General features: G+C 28.3%; 4 protein-coding genes across 4 annotated transcripts in view; 1 reads left to right on the top strand and 3 right to left on the bottom strand.

Annotated features, from left to right (window-relative positions):
• LOC111680119 (loricrin) overlaps window positions 1-292 on the bottom strand; it is a 10,641-nt gene extending 10,349 nt beyond the window's left edge. The window contains exon 1 of the mRNA XM_023441741.2: window positions 1-292. Within this exon, the coding sequence (XP_023297509.2) occupies window positions 1-259 (259 nt within the window). The 5' untranslated portion in view covers window positions 260-292.
• The window catches only part of LOC111680147 (anoctamin-2), a 181,412-nt gene that overhangs the window by 94,742 nt on the left and 67,821 nt on the right, over window positions 1-18,849 (top strand). The window lies entirely within an intron of this gene.
• On the bottom strand, window positions 10,955-11,748 carry LOC111680129 (ctenidin-1-like). Its single transcript, XM_023441751.2, has one exon. The coding sequence runs from the start codon at window positions 11,624-11,626 to the stop codon at window positions 11,033-11,035; it is 594 nt and encodes a 197-aa protein (XP_023297519.2). The 5' UTR covers window positions 11,627-11,748; the 3' UTR covers window positions 10,955-11,032.
• Window positions 17,287-18,849, bottom strand: part of LOC111680134 (glycine-rich protein 5-like) — a 2,084-nt gene continuing 521 nt past the window's right edge. Inside the window, exon 3 of the mRNA XM_023441757.2 lies at window positions 17,287-17,333. Coding sequence (XP_023297525.2) covers window positions 17,287-17,333 — 47 coding nt within the window. The remainder of the gene's footprint in view (window positions 17,334-18,849) is intronic.

Raw genomic sequence — 18,849 nt, 5'->3', positions numbered from 1 at the left:
TGTAGCCACCGGAGTGACCACCACCGTAACCGCCACTGCTGTATCCACCAGCAGAAGCATGACCACCGCCTTGGCCACCACCACCACCAAGGTTTCCTAACAAGCTAAGTTTAGCTTGGATTAATCCACCAAGACCACCAGCACCACCGCTGCCGCCACCACCCAACAAAGAGCCCAAAGAGCGTTTTTGCACGGTGTGGGCTTGACCGCAAGCGGCCAAAGCAGCCAAAACCATTAATAAAGTGATGAAGGGCTTCATAATCCACAAATTAGTAATCCAATGAAAGAAACGTCAAAACGTTAACTAATCAAGCAATCCAACAAGAACAGCCATTTATACTAAAAAATGTTTTCTCTAAAAGCCCCAAAAACTAAAAATACTAAAGCATAATTAATAATGAAAACATTTTATGCGAATCTTTTTAAAACTTGAAATTTTCTAAACATAACTTAGAACCCTCACAAATTAAAACTCCCCTATAGCAACATAATAGATAAAAAAGAGACCACCATATAAACCTTCCAAAAAACGAAACATCAAACAAAAATCTCTAAATTAATAATAAAACAGTTTTCAGCATCATCTCAATAATTTGCATAAAAATAACCCAGTTTTTAGCCAAAATCACTAGTTTTTCAAAGCTAAAACTAGTCATTTAGGCGTCTTGTTTATTAATTTCTCTTATCAGTTGTGTGTTTAAGAATTTGAAACTTTAACATCAAATTTGACCAAAATGGTTTGAGAAACCAGTACCGGTCTTTTGTTGTAAATAAACAATAGAATTTTGACTCTTTGGTATCTTAAGACATATTTGTATAAATGAAATAAAATAAATATTAAATCTTTGTCTTAAACACATGTCCACTAGTTTGGAATAGTATTTATGAAATCAAACGTAAATAAAATTTCACATAAAACGAGAGTTTAAAAGTGCCAAAACAGAATGAATACGCTGAGCGACATCATGCAGTAAACTAAAGATGATCTTTTTAAGATCAGGCAAGATCACTCACTATATTTGCAACAAAAACCAAAATTTATCAAATAATATAAAACTGAATTTTTATTTGGAATATAGATCTGAATCAGTAAATGTTTAGCTGATCTTCATAGATAATAATGGTGATCGTGTCAATACAGTGATACTTTCCTAGCTCCTAAATTTCATGTTGTTCTTCCAATGGTTTTAAAAATAAACTGCAATTAAAAGCCTAGGAATTTCTATTAGATTTTTAATAAGTCTTAACATTAACTGATCTTAACATTAACTGAACTTAACATTAGCAGATCTTCATGATCATGTTCTCATGTTAAGGTCCATGTAATGGTATTCTCACAGTTCTCAGTAATTTATTTGTTCTCAAAATAGCATTAAATGTTAACTAAAATTCAAAGTCAAGGAGTTTCAATTCAATTTTTATAAAATAGTCGTAGCATTAACAGAAAATTAAATTTTTTTTCTGAATGGGGTTCTGGATCAGTAAATGTTTGACTGATCTTCATTGACAAAAATGGTGATTGTGTCTATGCAATGATACTTTCTTAGTTCTAAAAATTCATGTTATACTTTCAATTGGTTTAAAAATCAACTGCTGTTGATGTTTTCTCAATCGTATTAAAAATTAACTTTAACTCTAAGTCTCGGAGTATCAATTCGATATTGATAAAAAAGAAATAGTCGTACCAGTAGCTGATCATTATAGGCAAACGTGGTGATCACGATCATGGAATGGTACGCTCGGAATTGTTAATAATAATTATATATATTTAAAGGCTCGCAGTTTCAATTCGATTTTGCTATACTTAGAGATATTGTGATATTGATCGTGTTCTTCATAAGAATGGTTTATTTAAGTAATGATCGATCTTGGAATGGTTGTCAACAATCATTATATAATGTATTAACTCTAAGCTTATGTGTCACCCAGAGTCTTTTTAGAACGAAACATTACAATAACATTTTGATAATAGTTCGATTGTAAACAGAATTAGTCATAATTTCAAGGAACAATTTAACGATCGAAATTTTAATTAAATGATCATAAGCTAATGATTTAGGGATTTCTTGAGCGTCATTCAGACAAGTATTTGTTCTTAGTTTAAAAACTTCAAACCCATTGTATTACAAAATTTTGTCATTATATGGGAACTTGTGTTTGTACCTAATCAGAAATAGGATAATTAGTCATATATCAATGATTTTAATGCGGTTCCAAGGACAAAAATAAATTTTTAATAATAACATTATATTTTGTATCTGTAATCTCTTTAATTAAACGTCTTAATTGTGTTTATACTTTTAGTTAATATAAATAATTCATTACACCACAACAGATCTTTAAAATTTGTCTTTGTTTCTTCATTAAATATTTGGCATCTGTTAAAATTTAAATTTAAATTATAAACGTTTTCTATTGTAGTTTGGCGGTATGCGTATTTTTATGGTTTCTATTCACACACTATGTGTATCTTTGTATATTTGTTTTAAAATGTAGATATTTATTGATTAATTGCTCTTGAGCGTGTTTTTTTTTCAACTGCTTTGTTTAATTTTAACTTTTAACTATTATGATTTTAAATTTTTAAACATCATAAGTTTATGTTTCTTTTAATTTTATATTTGAAATTCATAACACTTTAACAATGGAAGCAGGAAGTTTGAATTGAAAAAATATCGGAAGCTAACTGATCATACACATGTGCAAGTGGTATATAATGCTTAATGTGTGATCGATCGATCTTGTATGGTGGTTTCTTTATAAGATTAGTATTAAATAGGTTTCTGGGTTTTTATCATAATTTTAGTGAATAACTGGTGTTTAACATATTAGTTCCAATTAACGGTTGATATTTTTATATTTGTGTTTTATTAAAATGTTTGAGCTTTTTAAATGCATTCAATTATAGGCATTTGCGGTTATTTTTAAGTTTGAAATTTATAAAAATATAATTTTTAATAATTTTTAATATATGATTTTACCTTCGTTTAATTTAATGTTTAAATTATATTTTGATATTTTAACTTCATCAAAATTATATCATAATTTTATTCATATTAAAATTGTGTCTTAAGAATTTAATTCAAAGAATTGTTTTTAAAATCAGCAATTGTCAAGGCGATTTACCGAAACTTTACTTAAATATAATACTGAAAAATAACAATAGATTGATGGTTTTGATCTGCTGAATATGAATATTTAACATTTGTCATTTCGTTTGTAACAAATCGAAATATTGGTCATAGACCCACAAATTGGAAGACGAACTAGCCATGTCCGTACGTCAATCTGTCTTTTGAAAGCACGATAGGGTTCTAACGGAACGGAGGTAGAAAGTTGAAATTTTACAAAAAAAAAAAATGTCAAAGATCGGACCACGTATATGTACAAATTAAATATGTATATCCCCCATACAAGTGGCTTTTCGGAAAATAGTCAAATGCTTTAAAAGTTCACATAAACAAGTTTTATACGATCCAAAATACTTCTACAAAATTTTGTTAGGATCAGACGATGTGCGCAATCTGGCGTTATTAAACTCCAAACTGAATTAAAAAAATTATTTGAAAAACACCGGCCGGCAAAAATTTGAAGAAAGTCAAAAACCTGACACCAACATAGATAATTCTAAATGAACTAACTTTAGATTTTTGCTTTAACTTTGAGATATTGTGTTCTGAAATTTGAAAATTCATGGTTTTTTATTTATAACGAATAAAATAAAGGATCTACACCTACCTGACGATGATCCAATCGATTCGAAATCATTCAGTTATATGTCATCAGTTATATGTCCATTCTAAAATTTCAACGTATGATATCCCAGCAACTACAGCAGAAGGATTTACACCTATCTGACAATGTACCAATCGACTCAATCTGATTCAGTTTAACGGATAATATCTCAGCAACTAAAACGGATTTTAAAATAACTAAACGATAATTTCATAGTTCATAAGTTTTGTATAATAAAATCGAAATGTACAGTTTTGTAAATTTATTATTTTATAAAGCTGTATATGAAGATATCTCGAAAAAGAAAAACAGATATGTCAGATTTTTCGAGCAATTATAACAACTCAAGCAAGGCCAAAAATTTTACTATTTTCAAACATAATGACTCGATATCCCAATTCTCAGATGGGATAAAGCCGGATTCGGATTTATCGCCACACAGTCTTTTATGAAAATTTTCTTTGGTCTCTAGGTTAGATATTTGTCGGCTTGTGTTATTGTAAAACTAATAAATACATTAAACATGCGTTGCTTTGATTTTTAAAGGGGGTACATATGGTGCTGACATTTTCGTAGAAACTTTCTTTAGTGGAAATAAAAATGTGTGGGTTATGAACAGCTTTTAAAAATGAATATATTTTTTTTAATTAACATCTAGAATAATTCTTGTCCTAAATGAGTAAATCACCATTAATTTCATTTAGACTATTAATTTTTTAAAAAAGTGAGCACAATTAAAAAAGTGGGCGTGGTACTTTCTATAGATATTAATAGTTTGTATCAAATATGTTAAACTGTTTAACTGTTGAAGATTTTTCATTAGTATTCAATATTTTTGGCTAAATCCTCAGTAATTGACATCAAAATAGGAGGGTGTGGTAATTCCACGTAACGGTTAAAAAAAAGTGGACGTGTCGCTTAAACTAACAAAAAAGAAAACGAACGCGTAGATATTATTGGGCTTTCACAATAGCAACATGTAGAATGTTTTAAAAAATATAAAATAAGGCAGAATTTTATTGAATCCTTAAAGTTGCAATATTAATACATACCACTTTATCTGAACAGATTTCTAATAAATCACTCAATTATTCTACATTTAGTTTTTAAGTTTAAAATAAATTTAGTTTTATTAAAATCAAAATAATTTTTCTTAACATAAAATTTTATACAACAAATTTAACTACAACTTTTTCCCATACAAATTAAATTAAACAATTAACACTAATTTAATATAAACACATATAATATTTATTGCATTATCTCAGTATATAGTATTTTGATTTATTTAAAATTAATGAGAAGTTAATTAGTTATTAAAAAAGAAAATGACAAAAAAATAAAAAAATTATAATAAAACAACCAGATTTTAAAACAAGTAATAAAAATAACTAGAAAACAAGATACAAATATTTAAAATGTACATATTATTAATTTAAACACGACTACTACTCACACTCCTACTACTGCTGCCATAAAAGTTAAAAATAAAAAATGTATAAAAATTTAAGAATTTGCAAATATTGTTTATGAGTTATGTTGCTTTTTGATTAGAATTCAAAACAAGAAGATCTTAAAAAAAACTAACACACGAGTTTGCTTTAGTGAGATACAATTGACGAAAAATAAGCACAATTTTTAAATTTTTTAAAAAATTAATTTATTTCGAGTACAAATAAATTTATATAGATTATGATATGTTCATCATAGTTATTTGAAAAAAATGAAATGTTCTAGTTCAAGTTCCAGAGCTATGGTATTCTTAATAAAAATAGCTTGCTTTAAAAATTTGTTCTAAATAACATTAAATTTCAAGGATTACATTATAGAAGTGGAACCTCTAGTTATTATAAACTTGTGTTTTTAATACTGGATTAAAACCTAAAAAAATTTTAACGGCTCTTTGATTTCAAGTTTTATTTTCTTCTTTAATATTCATAAGTTCATCAGTATTTAAATAAATAATGCTTGCGGCAATATTAAGCTAATTGGCCTCAAACATATTTATTTATATCTGTATATTATAAAACATTATATCAAGTATACGCAGCTAATAAAACAATTTAAACGGTTTATTGCAATTTGAAGAGCCATCAAAAACAAATATCTGTGTATTTATATTACCGAATTCCATCAATTACAAATATTATATATATATGTATATATATACCGGTTATACTAGGCGACAAATTGTCTAAAAACCGTAAAATAAACTTAACATTTGAAAGAAACCTTGTATATTAATGTATGCAGTACGTAAGATGGCCCAAAAAGAAAAAGATGATCGTGTGAATGAAATATTTAAAAATTATGGAGAAAAAATCTTAAATGACAAATATTGAAAATAACATAAAACAAATATTAGGTTTTAGTAATTGGTTAACAATGTAAGATAAATTAACCCCGGTAACTCTTTTGTACACTGAAAATAATCCATGCTCAACTTTACGAAAAAAATATTTCGTAAATTCTATTTTCGTAATATTTACAAAAATTTCGTGTATAATACAAAATATTATTTAATAAAACCCTTTTCTATTTTTACGAAAGTACGAAAATCTTTCGTAATATTTTTTTTCTTAAATTTTAGCGAAACTGAACATAATGATATTAATTATATTATAATTAAATAAAACTACAACATTTTTATAAAATTAAAAAAAAAAGTATAATATTATTCACGAATTATTTTCATAAAAAAATTGAAAGTTCGTGTGGAGAATAATTTTGAACTAAAATTAGAAAATTTATTTTAAAATGAACAAAAATGTTTGAATGAATTAATATTTCGTAAATTTTACCATATTTATTCAAAATTCACTTTTTTCAATTTATGTAAATTAATTTTTTCAAGAATATTATGCATTATTTCGTATATATTACGAAAGAATTTTGTGGTGCGAAACAACGAACGATTCGTACAATGTACGACATTTTTATCCGCCAAAAACTCCGCTTCTACAAGCAGCTCAGATAGCAGTAACCGTTTAAGGAACGGAAACTATAGCGAATTAATGATATACGATTATAAATTTTCTATGGAACTATGAACTAGGCTACTTTGGACTAGTTTAAGGATTAGTCTTGACTTGTCTATTCAATGATCTAATGAATGCTCTTTAGACTAGTCTATTAACTATTCTATGTATTATTATATTTACTATTCTATGGACTAGTCTATTCACTATCCTATATACTAGTCTGTTAACTAGTCTATGGACTAGTCTGTTAACTAGTCTATGGACTAGTCTATTCACTAATCTGTGGACTAGTCTATTCACTATTCTATGGACTAGTCTATTAACTATAGACTAGTCTATGGTCTAGTCAGTGCTTCATTAACAATTTATTTTAGCATTCTATCTGGAATGTTTTCTATACAAATGTAAATATCTACATTACTTAAAAAACTTCTAATATCGCCTAAGGTTAGAACCAAAAACTAATTCCTGATTAGATCCTATTCAAAAACATTAATTAATGTTATTTATAACGACCACTCATTACCAAGTAATGTATGAATTAACTACATTACCTACATTATTTGAAAATATTTAACTGGGAATGTCCAATGATATAATGCTCAAAAAATGTCATAGTCCATTGACTATTAAATTGATTATTCTATGTACTAGTCCATTGACTAGTCTATCAAGTATCAAGTCTATCAAGTAGTACATTAACTAGTCTCTGAACTAATACATTAAATAGTCTGTAAACGAATATATTGACTAGTTTTAAGCTATAGTCTACTCTGTAGACTTGACTATTGACTAATATATGGACTAACTTAAGGAATATATTTATTAAGTAGTCAATAGACTAGTTCTAATTATTACGCTATAGAATAGTCAATGAATTACACAAGTAACTAATATAGTCATAGTGTAGGTGTTAGTCTCACTTGTTAATGAACTAGTTTAAATAGTGTAATGACTAGTCTATCAACGAGTCTATGAATTCCATTCTCTAGTCTATTCTCTGGTCCATGGACTTGACTATTGACTTATATATTAACTAAGTTAAAGAATAAGTATATCGCTGTACTAGTTCATTGCCTAGTCTCTGAATTTATCTATTTTCTAGTCCATCGACTACTCTATTAACTTCTCTATAGACCAGTGATGCTCAAACACATACTACCATAGTTTTTTTGTGTTGGTAAAGTAGCAGAGAACAGAATTCAATTCAAAATAAAAGTATACTAATAAAATGACTACAAACTATAAAATATATGCTGTCAAATATTTATTATGGATTTTGACAGCCGGCGTATATCAAAGTCTATGTATAAAAAACTATCAACTGTTCTCTTATGTTCTCGGCTTTCCCAAAATTTTGTTGTTGTATATCTGTGTATCAACTTAGCGTCAGCAGAATTTTCTTACCCTATCACGCGTGCTATGAAATTGCAAAAAAGAACTCCTCTGCTGTAGACTACACAATTGACAAATCTATTGAAGAGTAAATGGACAAAATAGTTTATGGATTTGCTTCTATATTAGTCTATGGACTAGGCTATAGACTAGGCTTTGTTCTAATCAACACTAGTTGCATTTAGTGTCGGAAATTACATCTCTCGCACTATATCAAGCTTTCTCAGAGATTGCTATCTACGAGTTGATATTAGAATAATTATTTAAAACATTTTAATTATGTTGGACTATGCCTACTTAAATCGAATTATTAATTTATACCAATTTTAAAATATGAGTTATGTCAACATTAAAATCAAATAGTTCAATGATCTTTTACACAACATCATATGTAAAGTATTTACAAAATAATTAAAAGATATGTAAACATATGTAGAAAAAACAAAAATTTTTATGTAAATTTTAAAAAAAAATTTTCCAAACATTCTTAATAAGATTTTTAAAGCAAATAAACAAGTTTTAGTACTAAAACTAAAATTTAAAAACAAACAAATTTATTTTTAAAACAGAATTACAATGATACAGAATAAATAAAATATTAAAATATTTGTCTAAAAAATACCTTAATCATAATTTAATTATTTTAAACTATAATCTAAATACAAGGACAGCCCACACTTTTTGTTATGGACAATTTATTTATTATTTTTTTTTTCGTTGTTTACTTATGTTTTAAAGAAAACTTTTGTCAAAATTATAATTTTTCTAATTAAACAATACTTAAGCTAAATATTAAATTGGCAAACATTTTTTATTAATTAAATTTTTAATTATTTATAGTGATTCATTTCAATTGAAATGCTTGAATAAATTTTGAAACAGAAATTTGTGTAGTAGTAAAACTCCTCAAATAGAACTTTTTTTCACTACGTGTTGCGATTTTATAATTATACATAAATGAATATATGTACATATACACAACAACAATTAGCAGAGTTTGCCCCTTAAAAATGTTTTTGAAATTCAGAACGTATGATAAACATGCAATTTTTCAATAAATTTATATTATTAACACTGTAGACAGATAGCTAGACGGACAGATATAAACACACACAACTACATGCGGTTCTGGCGTCAAAATGATGACAGAATTATGATTTGATTTTCGGTTTTGGGATTTTACGTCGATCTTACTGGCAATTGGGGAAATCAAAAAAATGTTTGATATTTATCGCATAAAATATAATAAATAAACAAATAGGAAAGTATGGGTAGACCAATCTTATTAAGCAATAACATACATCTTACATAAACATATATACCAGACTTTTAAAATCGATGTCTTCCGATTTGGAATAGGAAGGTTAGTACTATTGAATAGAAGAAGTCAAGAACTGCCGGACTAACTGGGGCTACAAATTGGACCTTTTGGTAGTACAGGGTTTTAAATAAATGAGTGTAACTGTTCTAGTCTACAGTCTAATATATAGTCTAGTCTATAGTCTAGTCTATAGTATAGTCTACTGTCTAGTCTATAGTCTAGTTTAGGATGTAGTCTAAAGTCTAGTCTATAGTCCAGCCTATAGTCTAGCCTTTAGTATAATATATAGTCTATAGTCCCATCAAGTCTATAGCTTAGAGTATAGTCTAATCTACAATCTAGTCTATAGTCTAGTCTATAGCATACGCTATAGTATAGCCTATTGTCTAGTCTATAGTCTAGTCTATTGTCTAGTCTATAGTCTGGTTTAGAATGTAGTCTAAAGTCTAGTCCATAGTTTAGTCTATAGTCTAGACTATAGACGAGACAAAAGACTATACTATAGACTATGCTATAGACTAGACTATAGACTAGACTAGACTATAAACTAGACTATAGACTAGACTAGACTATAGACTAGACTATAGACTAGACTATAGACTAGACTATAGACTAGACTATAGACTAGACTATAGACTAGACTATAGACTAGACTATAGACTAGACTATAGACTAGACTATAGACTAGACTATAGACTAGACTATAGACTAGACTATAGACTAGACTATAGACTAGACTATAGACTAGACTATAGACTAGACTATAGACTAGACTATAGACTAGACTATAGACTAGACTATAGACTAGACTATAGACTAGACTATAGACTAGACTATAGACTAGACTATAGACTAGACTATAGACTAGACTATAGACTAGACTATAGACTAGACTATAGACTAGACTATAGACTAGACTATAGACTAGACTATAGACTAGACTATAGACTAGACTATAGACTAGACTATAGACTAGACTATAGACTAGACTATAGACTAGACTATAGACTAGACTATAGACTAGACTATAGACTAGAGTATAGTCTAGCCAACAGTCTTGTTTATAGTCTAAAATCTAATCTAAAGTCTAGTCTATAGTCTAGTTTTTGTTTAGTCTTTAGTCTAGTCTATAGGCTTGTCTAGTCTAAAGTTTAGAGTATAGTGTAGTCTATAGTTTTGTCTAGTCTATTGGATATAATATAGACTAGCTAATAGTCTAGTTTATTGTTTAATCTATAGTCTAGTCTAAAATTTTTTTACGTTTTCATGTAATTGACACAAGTACTTACCATTCTTACGAATTGAGAATCAAATAAGTCATTACAGTTCACTTACAAATAGATGGTTGATTAACATCTTTTGTTTTACGTCAATCAATTCCATACCAATTTTTCGGCTATGAATGTCCAGATTTGTATATATTACAAACCTCAGAGTTTGAAAACACTACTTACGGACAAATGTTGACCATACAGTACCAATCTGCCGCCATGATGCAAACTTCTTAAAGGAAACGAGTTTCTTTTGAGACTAGTTTTTTACAAAATTTATTTTACAAAAGTACTTAAACTAATAATATTTTTTTACAAATCCGATGGGTTTACCAACCATGCGAGTAGCTACCACTCGATGATTGGGCACTGGATGTAGCGTAGGAACCACTGCTGCCACCACCACCGCCATAAAGTTGATTACCACCTCCACAGGAATTGCAACCACCTCCGACGCCAGGATGACCGCCATAACCGCCACCTCCGCTACCATAACTACCGGCATTGCTAGAGGCATAAGAGCCTTGACCACCACCGCCATAACCTCCCTGACCGCCGTAACCACCATAACCTCCTTGGCCGCCATAACCGCCTTGACCACCATATCCACCTTGACCGCTATAACCTTGACCACCATAGCCTCCATGACCGCCACCATAACCACCGCCGCCACCACCGTAGCTAACAGGAACTTTTTGTACAGTATAGACGGGAACTTGTTTAACAGCTACGACTTGATAGCCTCCACCTTGGTTATAGCCATGACCACCATAACCACCGCCACCACCACCTCCATAGCCGCCTCCAAAGCCACCACCAAAACCACCTCCTCCACCACCAAGCAACTTCTTCTTCAATTTATGTAAAGTAGGAGTAGCTGTGACAACTCCCACCAACAGAAGCAAAACTACGAAACGTTTCATGGTAATCCTTTTATCTAGATATAAACCGTACTGGATCTAAAAATGTTCAAGCAATAAATTTTTACAATTAATGCTTCTTATAGTACGTTTGATTAGAAACTTTGCAATAAACTGAAATGTCTGGATACAGAAACCTTCACATTTATACTCCAGCAGGGAAAATATAATATTCTAGGCATGTTTCTTTTAGCTTTTATTAACATTTTTGATTTTGTTTTGACTTTGTTTCCACAATATTCCCATTTACTACAATTCATATAATCTCATGCAGCAGTTTTGTATTGATTTAACATGATGTGTTTTGGTTGGATAGTATATGAGGGTGCTGTTGTTGAACAGTTGATGTGTCGTCATCAATTTTAATTCTAATGTCGTCATCTTTAGTAATTAGTTATTTAATATTAAGTTATTAAGTGTAAATTATATCCATTCAGATGTTACACGGTATAAGTAAGAGAATGAAAGGTTTAGAAGTAAAGTTAGCAATCTCCATTTTTTATATCCTTCTGTTTTGTGAAAATGGTTTATATAAGTTTTTCATTGCGTTTGTAATTTCTATAATATAATTTGCGTTGATAGATAGTCGATTCAGCTATGTCCGTCCGTGTGTCATTCCCCCTGTCTATATTATTGTGCAAATTAATTTTCTGAAGGCGCCAGATTTCTTTGCTATCCAAAATCTGTAATAATTCTATCAGACATGTATTTGAGAAACTTCGAATAGAAAATCAGAAAAATCGGTCATAAATTAGTAACTTTTAAACTATTATGCAAAAGTGCAGATAGTCAGTTTTGTTTCTAAAACCATCAATTATCAAGCGTAGAGAATAATATAAAAAAAAGCTCATTTAGAGCTTCGTTCATTTGAGGTGGTGCAAAAGCTCTCTACTTTAAATGTTTTTCTTCTAAAATTCGACTGAAATTTGGACCTTTCGAGATTTTGGATTATGATAAAAACAAACTATAAATAAAATATAAAAGATATTGGCAACCGATATGTATTAAGAACTTTTTTAGTAAGCTTTTCCATCTTTGAAAAAGGCTTCTGCCCTTATTTTGGACTTTAGTTTAATTATCTAAAATCTTTAATGTTATTCACTTATGGTCCATCTGCCACTTTTCTTAATCATTATTATAGTTTTCATAATAGCTCCCCTCTTAGTCGTCTATGACCAGTTAAATAAAAACCAAACAATTGTTTTTATTTTAATTCAACTTATTTATTGTACTTGTTCGTACAGAAATGACTATAATTAATTACGAGCGTGCTTAATAGTTTGGGAAAACCATCGTTTAATATCATAGCGATTCATCTTTTTTTTATATTTTTACAATTTTTGTTTTAAATTATTTTTCCGTTTTTTTTTTCAGTTTCAACAATATTTAAAACATTCTATAAATTTAGTTCTATACTTTAGTAGTTCTATATTTTTGTCATTTTTTTTTTCGCTTACGTTATTGTGTACATATGTATATTCAATTAATAACCATCAATTAGTTAATTTCACTTTCTATTTATTATTTTACAAATATGTAAATGTATTTAAGTTTAAGACTCATCTTTAAAGTAATTTGATATTGTGAAAAATCTTACGTAGTTTTTGTTTTGTGGTAAATCCCCCTTGAGCCGGATTGTGAATGTGAAAATTTTGATTTGATTTTAATTACATTATTTTTGTGTTTATTGTTTTGATTTAAACTATAATTGTTTTGAAGAAAGCATCTTTGCATTTTATTGATGTTTTTTTTATAAGGAAAAATACTTTAGTTATTATTGTTTAATAAAGATAATTTATTTTATGATCATTAAGTGATAAGTGTTCAGGTGTATCTTTTAAGATCTTTGTTAAATCTCCATTTTTAATGTATCGATATATATATATATATATTATAAATGTTCAGCTGATTGTCAAAGTCCTAATAGTTTCTCAGATATACGAATTTTTTCTATTTAATTTATCTCGGGACTTTAAGCTCCCCAGTTGAAAGTCCGCCCGTTTTCTTCCAAAATGTTTATATGAATATTAAATTCATTTTTTCAAAATTCGAATAATTTAGTTCTATTAATTTCCCTGAAAAATGAATTTTGGTATTTAATTTATATAGAAGGTGCCACGCCTATTATGCAAGTTTGCCTACTTTTGGTCCTAAATAATTATATTGACACTAAAGTGGCTTCGGAATATATTATGTATCCTTATAGATAGCGCAATCGATTTAATCACTTACGTCCATCCGTCTGTCTATGTGTATTATGAATTCAGTTTTCAGAAGATCCCAGATTTCTCCAATATCCGATTGTTAATAATTTTATCAGACATATGTACGTTATGGAAGAATTCTATTTAAAATTAGTAAAACAAAAATATTTCATAAAAAAAGTAAGATTTTTTCAGCATGCTAAGACAGAAACAAGAACACACATTATCATACGGTAGATTTTTTCTTTACACTTGCTTGTTTATAAAACAAAGTAAAAAAATAACAACACATTATGTTACGTTATTATTGGCTGAATCATGAAAATAATCATGTAGAGTACGAAGTTAATGAGGGCTTTTTTGTTCTATAGAAGGTACATTTTTCTATAACATTGAACCTAGAAACATAAATTAGATGTTATAAAAGGGACTTTTTGAATAGAATCAAGAAACGTGAAATTATGTACGCAGAGCCCCGATTAGGCATAAATAAAAAGGGAATTTTTAGTACTTTTTCGTTCTTCAAAAGTTACAATAAGCGAATTAAGTGACAAAATATAAAAAGGACTTTTTGGTCCTTTTCGTTTTACAAAAGGTACTTTTAAAAACTTTTAATACATATTGAATTTAAAAACATTAAATTAAATGTGTTAAGCATGGATTTAGTGAAAACCTATAAAAGGCTACTTTTTAGTATTTTTCGTTCTTCAAAAAGTACTTTTTTGAGTTTTTATATAATATTAAACCTAAATGACTATTTATAAAATTGTTCTATAAAATGTGACTTTTTTATTATTTTTTTTTTCTTTCTTCAAAGTGTACCTTTTGAATTGAATTTTTTTTCGTTCTTTGACTCGTACTTTTTGGTTTTTATGCACATACTGACACTTTTTCGTTTTACATCAGGTGTTTTTGGATTTTTGTTAATAATTTTTCTTTTTTTCTAATAATAATAGGATGGTCTCTGAAATGTTCACTTCATATGAAAACTACACAAGTTTCAAAAGTACATACATTATAATATATATTTATCAAATTCACAATCGGTGTTGTACGATTGTATCGTAGTATGTAATTATTTTATTATTGATTTGCTTTTTTTATTTATTTGAAAATCGTTCATGGCCTACAACGATACTATATTGATTGTAAAATCGACAATTGCTTTAATTATAAATTCAAGTATTTTTTTATGTTTCGATAGTTAATTATTCAAAAAATTAATATGAGGAAATATTTTGTCTTTATTATAACAATTTTAATTATATGTTTTAGGGGGCTTCCTTAATATTGACATTAGAATAAAGTGTCATACACTTATAAATTAAAACATCTATCGTAATTCTTGAACGAGGATTGCATTAATTGATTTATGACTTCACATCATTTAATCAGTTGCTTTAAATGATTCGAACACTAAGGAATCCATAGCGCAGGTGAAGTATCCTTAAACAAATTGACGATTTTTTCCATTGCTTTATGTAAATATGACTTCCAATGTTTAAGATTTTTCCTATTATCCTATGACATAAATAGTATTTGCCAGTAAATACAGAAATTAGTATTCGGTGACAGGTCACTAGGAAATAGGATCAGATTCCATCGGAAAAAATATGATATTTCCCTTTTTTAGTCGAACAGTTTTATACAAAATTGAAAAAAAAATATAATAATAATATTAATAAAAGGAATAGTATTAAAACATTGTAATCAAAAGAAGTTTCCCATTGAACTATTTAAAGCGAACTTTCTCTCAAAAACTGCAGTAAAATTTAAGTTCTCCAAAAAATGTAGGAAACTATAGTCCGGCATATGATACCTTAAACCATGAGTATATTTTAAAAACAAATTATTTTGCATAAATAAACTTTTATGTTCCAAATTATTAAAGCAATTTATTGATGAAAAACTATTTTTATCCAGATCCACGAACCACATAATTAGGATATCCCCCGGGGGCATGTTACCTTGCTGAAGTCTCCTCCACCTTGGTGTTATTGCCATCTCGGGGTATAAAGAGGTGGCCAATACCTCTAGTCTGCCCGGGACTGAAAAATTGGTTACAGTCTACTGTTTGGCTTAGTCCTTGCATATATTTGAAAGAGGTCAGACCAGAGCACCGCATAATCTGGTACTACGAGTGGCCAGTTGGTTGAGGTTCCTTCGGGATCCACGTAGTGGCTGTGGTTTAAACCCAAATTCGCGGGAAGAGTAAGTGGCGGTTAAAAAACTGATGTAAGGTAAAGTGACTGTGGGACTAAGCGTTGGAAATGTGTTGGTATTAAGTAATTGTATATGAAACGGATTGAATGTGAGGTACGGCGGGACTCACCCCACTTGTCTACCTACAATAAATGTTTCGTATGTTTTTCTCTGTGAGTTAGAACAATGTCTTCGGCTTATTTGATAGATTCGTACTTCGATCCACCGGTTACGTCTCTAGGTGCTGTTGCCGAATCAACAGAGGCCATCCAATGGCCAGAGATTAGATAGCTCAAGCATGGACCGGTCAAATCCAATGTACAAAAATTGCCACCTGAGTTCTTCATTGAAGGATAAAAGGGCGATGGTAGACCGTTCTCAAGTCAACCACCGTGGGTAGGACATCATGCCAAGAACACACGTCATTTATATGCAGCCAGACAAGCGTTATAATACTTCACCAAAATTTCCTATGGATATTTCATTAGTCTTTGACAATTAAAATTTCAAACAATGCTGCATCAAAATTTTGATTTCATAATATTTTTCTTATAAATCTATTTTTATTAAACTCATGAATATAATTAAAAATATTTGCGGATTTTAAAATAGATTTTTTACATATAAAACGAGATTTCATTATATTTTTTCATACAACGTCATTAACATTAAACAAAAGTAATTTCAAAGGTCATCACAAAATTTATTCGCAATTTAAATTCAAATACTTAATCCCAATTTTGAGAAATTTCAGTTTTTATATTATTAATTAAAATAATATTAAAAATGATATAGTATAAAATTATTTCACCTTTTCCTAACATACGATAGGCTGGTATAATTCAAATCACTTTTTCCGCACCATATCTCGCACCAATTCATAACCTGGGAATTTAAATTAAGAACTCTCAACACGTACTCCACCCAGTAGTTTGTTAAAAACATTTGGAAAAGTATGTTTAATGAATATTAAATAGTTTTTTTTAAATATTTTAAAAAATTAAAGTTTCATGAACTGATATTATTTACATCATCACCTCTCATGCGTATGATTTCATTATTTTATTTTTGTTTTCTTTATAGCAAAACAAAAGACTTAAGACAGAAGCGCAGCTTATGAGTTCATAATAGAATTAGCAGATATTAAGCAAACTGAATGATGTTTGTTTGTTGCAATTAAAAGCTTTTGATAAATTATTGTCAACTTAGTGTTTTTTAATAATAAAAGTAAATTGTATGTGAATAGGTATTAATCAATCAACCAGTGTTTTTAGACATTTGGGAGACACTTGAAGTACAAATGTCTGCAGCAAAAAAAAATTTATTGTTTAAATGATTTAGTTTAAATAAAGGCAACAGCAAATGTATAATACTTTCTGTAAGAAAGTAAAGAAGGTGTTTCTTGTCAATATTTAAAATCTAGATTCCTTGCCAAAGATATTCAAAATGATGGAATTCATTCAAAAAATATTTAAAAAATTTCTATTTCAATATTCAAAATTGTCCATTTTCTAAAGAATATTTATCATATAAATAGTAAAATATTGTTATAAATTAATTCGTATTCTAAATACTTCCTATTTATTTACTTTACTCCAAACCTGAAGTTCTTGTTTAAAGCTTAAACAAGAATCCCTCCTATTCATTTACATGACAAGCGAAACCAATCAAAAAAACATTTTATACAAAAACACAATTGTTATTATTACAATAGCTGTCAAACATGAATCTTTTTCTTACATTATTTCTTTATTTAATTCCCATAAAAAGCCATAAAAGGCAATCTAAATCTTTAAAAACATGACTCACGTAATAAAAGAAGATACAGATATGTTTCACTACTTTACTTTCATTTCTACGTACTTGACATTGAACCTGTTTAACCCATGTTTTAAAATACACATTAATAAAACACATAAAAACGATTAAAACATAAAATTAAGCTTTAAACAAACACTTGAAAAAGCTTTTTAATCATATTTAACAGAAATGCTATTATTCATGTTAATAGCGGAATGTAGAGACATCTTTTGCTAAAGCAGTTCAATATGTAAAAGCTCTTAATATTTTAAAATTATTAAATATTTGGTAAGCTTTACTCTTTATAATGAATAAAAGCTTTGAAAATATAATTAAAATACTTTTTTTAATATTTGAAACGATAAATATGGAAAAAACCGTTACAATTCAAAAAATATACAAAAAAATTAATTAATTAAAATCTTTTTTTACTCTCTTGGAACAACATGGTAAATATTATATTTCTAATTAGTAACGAAAAATTTAAGTGCGCAACATGTTTAATCACAAAACAATGAATGATTAAAACAACCAGTTAAGTAATATTCGAAATTTCGCAAACATAAATATTTCATTAAAGTTAAATTTAGAAAAATTAAGAAATATTTAATTTCTTATTCACATCAACAATTGGATGAATAATTATTTATTTAGTCAAAAAATCAAAAGACTTAAGACAAAAACTTGTTAACTTAACACACAATTATATCTATCAAAAAAAAAATTATGAAATTTGTGTGAAATAATATATTATAGTTAATTGAATATTTATACATATATAATTTTTTATTGTTTTATTAATATCGACTTAAGTAGTTAAATGCATACTGCACAGTGGGACATAATTAAATTATGTTTTGTATAGAAATTAAAAAAAAAATTACAAGAACTGTAATAAAACTCTAACAAAAATAGAATTGAACTAGAACTGAACTAGAACTGAAATAGAACTGAACTAGAACTGAACTAGAACTGAACTAGAACTGAACTAGAACTGAACTAGAACTGAACTAGAACTAA

Source organism: Lucilia cuprina, chromosome 3 (assembly GCF_022045245.1).
Source record: "Lucilia cuprina isolate Lc7/37 chromosome 3, ASM2204524v1, whole genome shotgun sequence".
Lineage (NCBI taxonomy): Eukaryota > Metazoa > Arthropoda > Insecta > Diptera > Calliphoridae > Lucilia > Lucilia cuprina.
Note: the sequence above shows the minus strand (reverse complement) of the source record. Positions and strands in the feature narration are given on the sequence as shown.

Bases quoted from the DNA above. Each gene is read 5' to 3' on its own strand.
- LOC111680129 (XM_023441751.2), bottom strand. From the start codon at position 11,626: ATGAAACGTTTCGTAGTTTTGCTTCTGTTGGTGGGAGTTGTCACAGCT.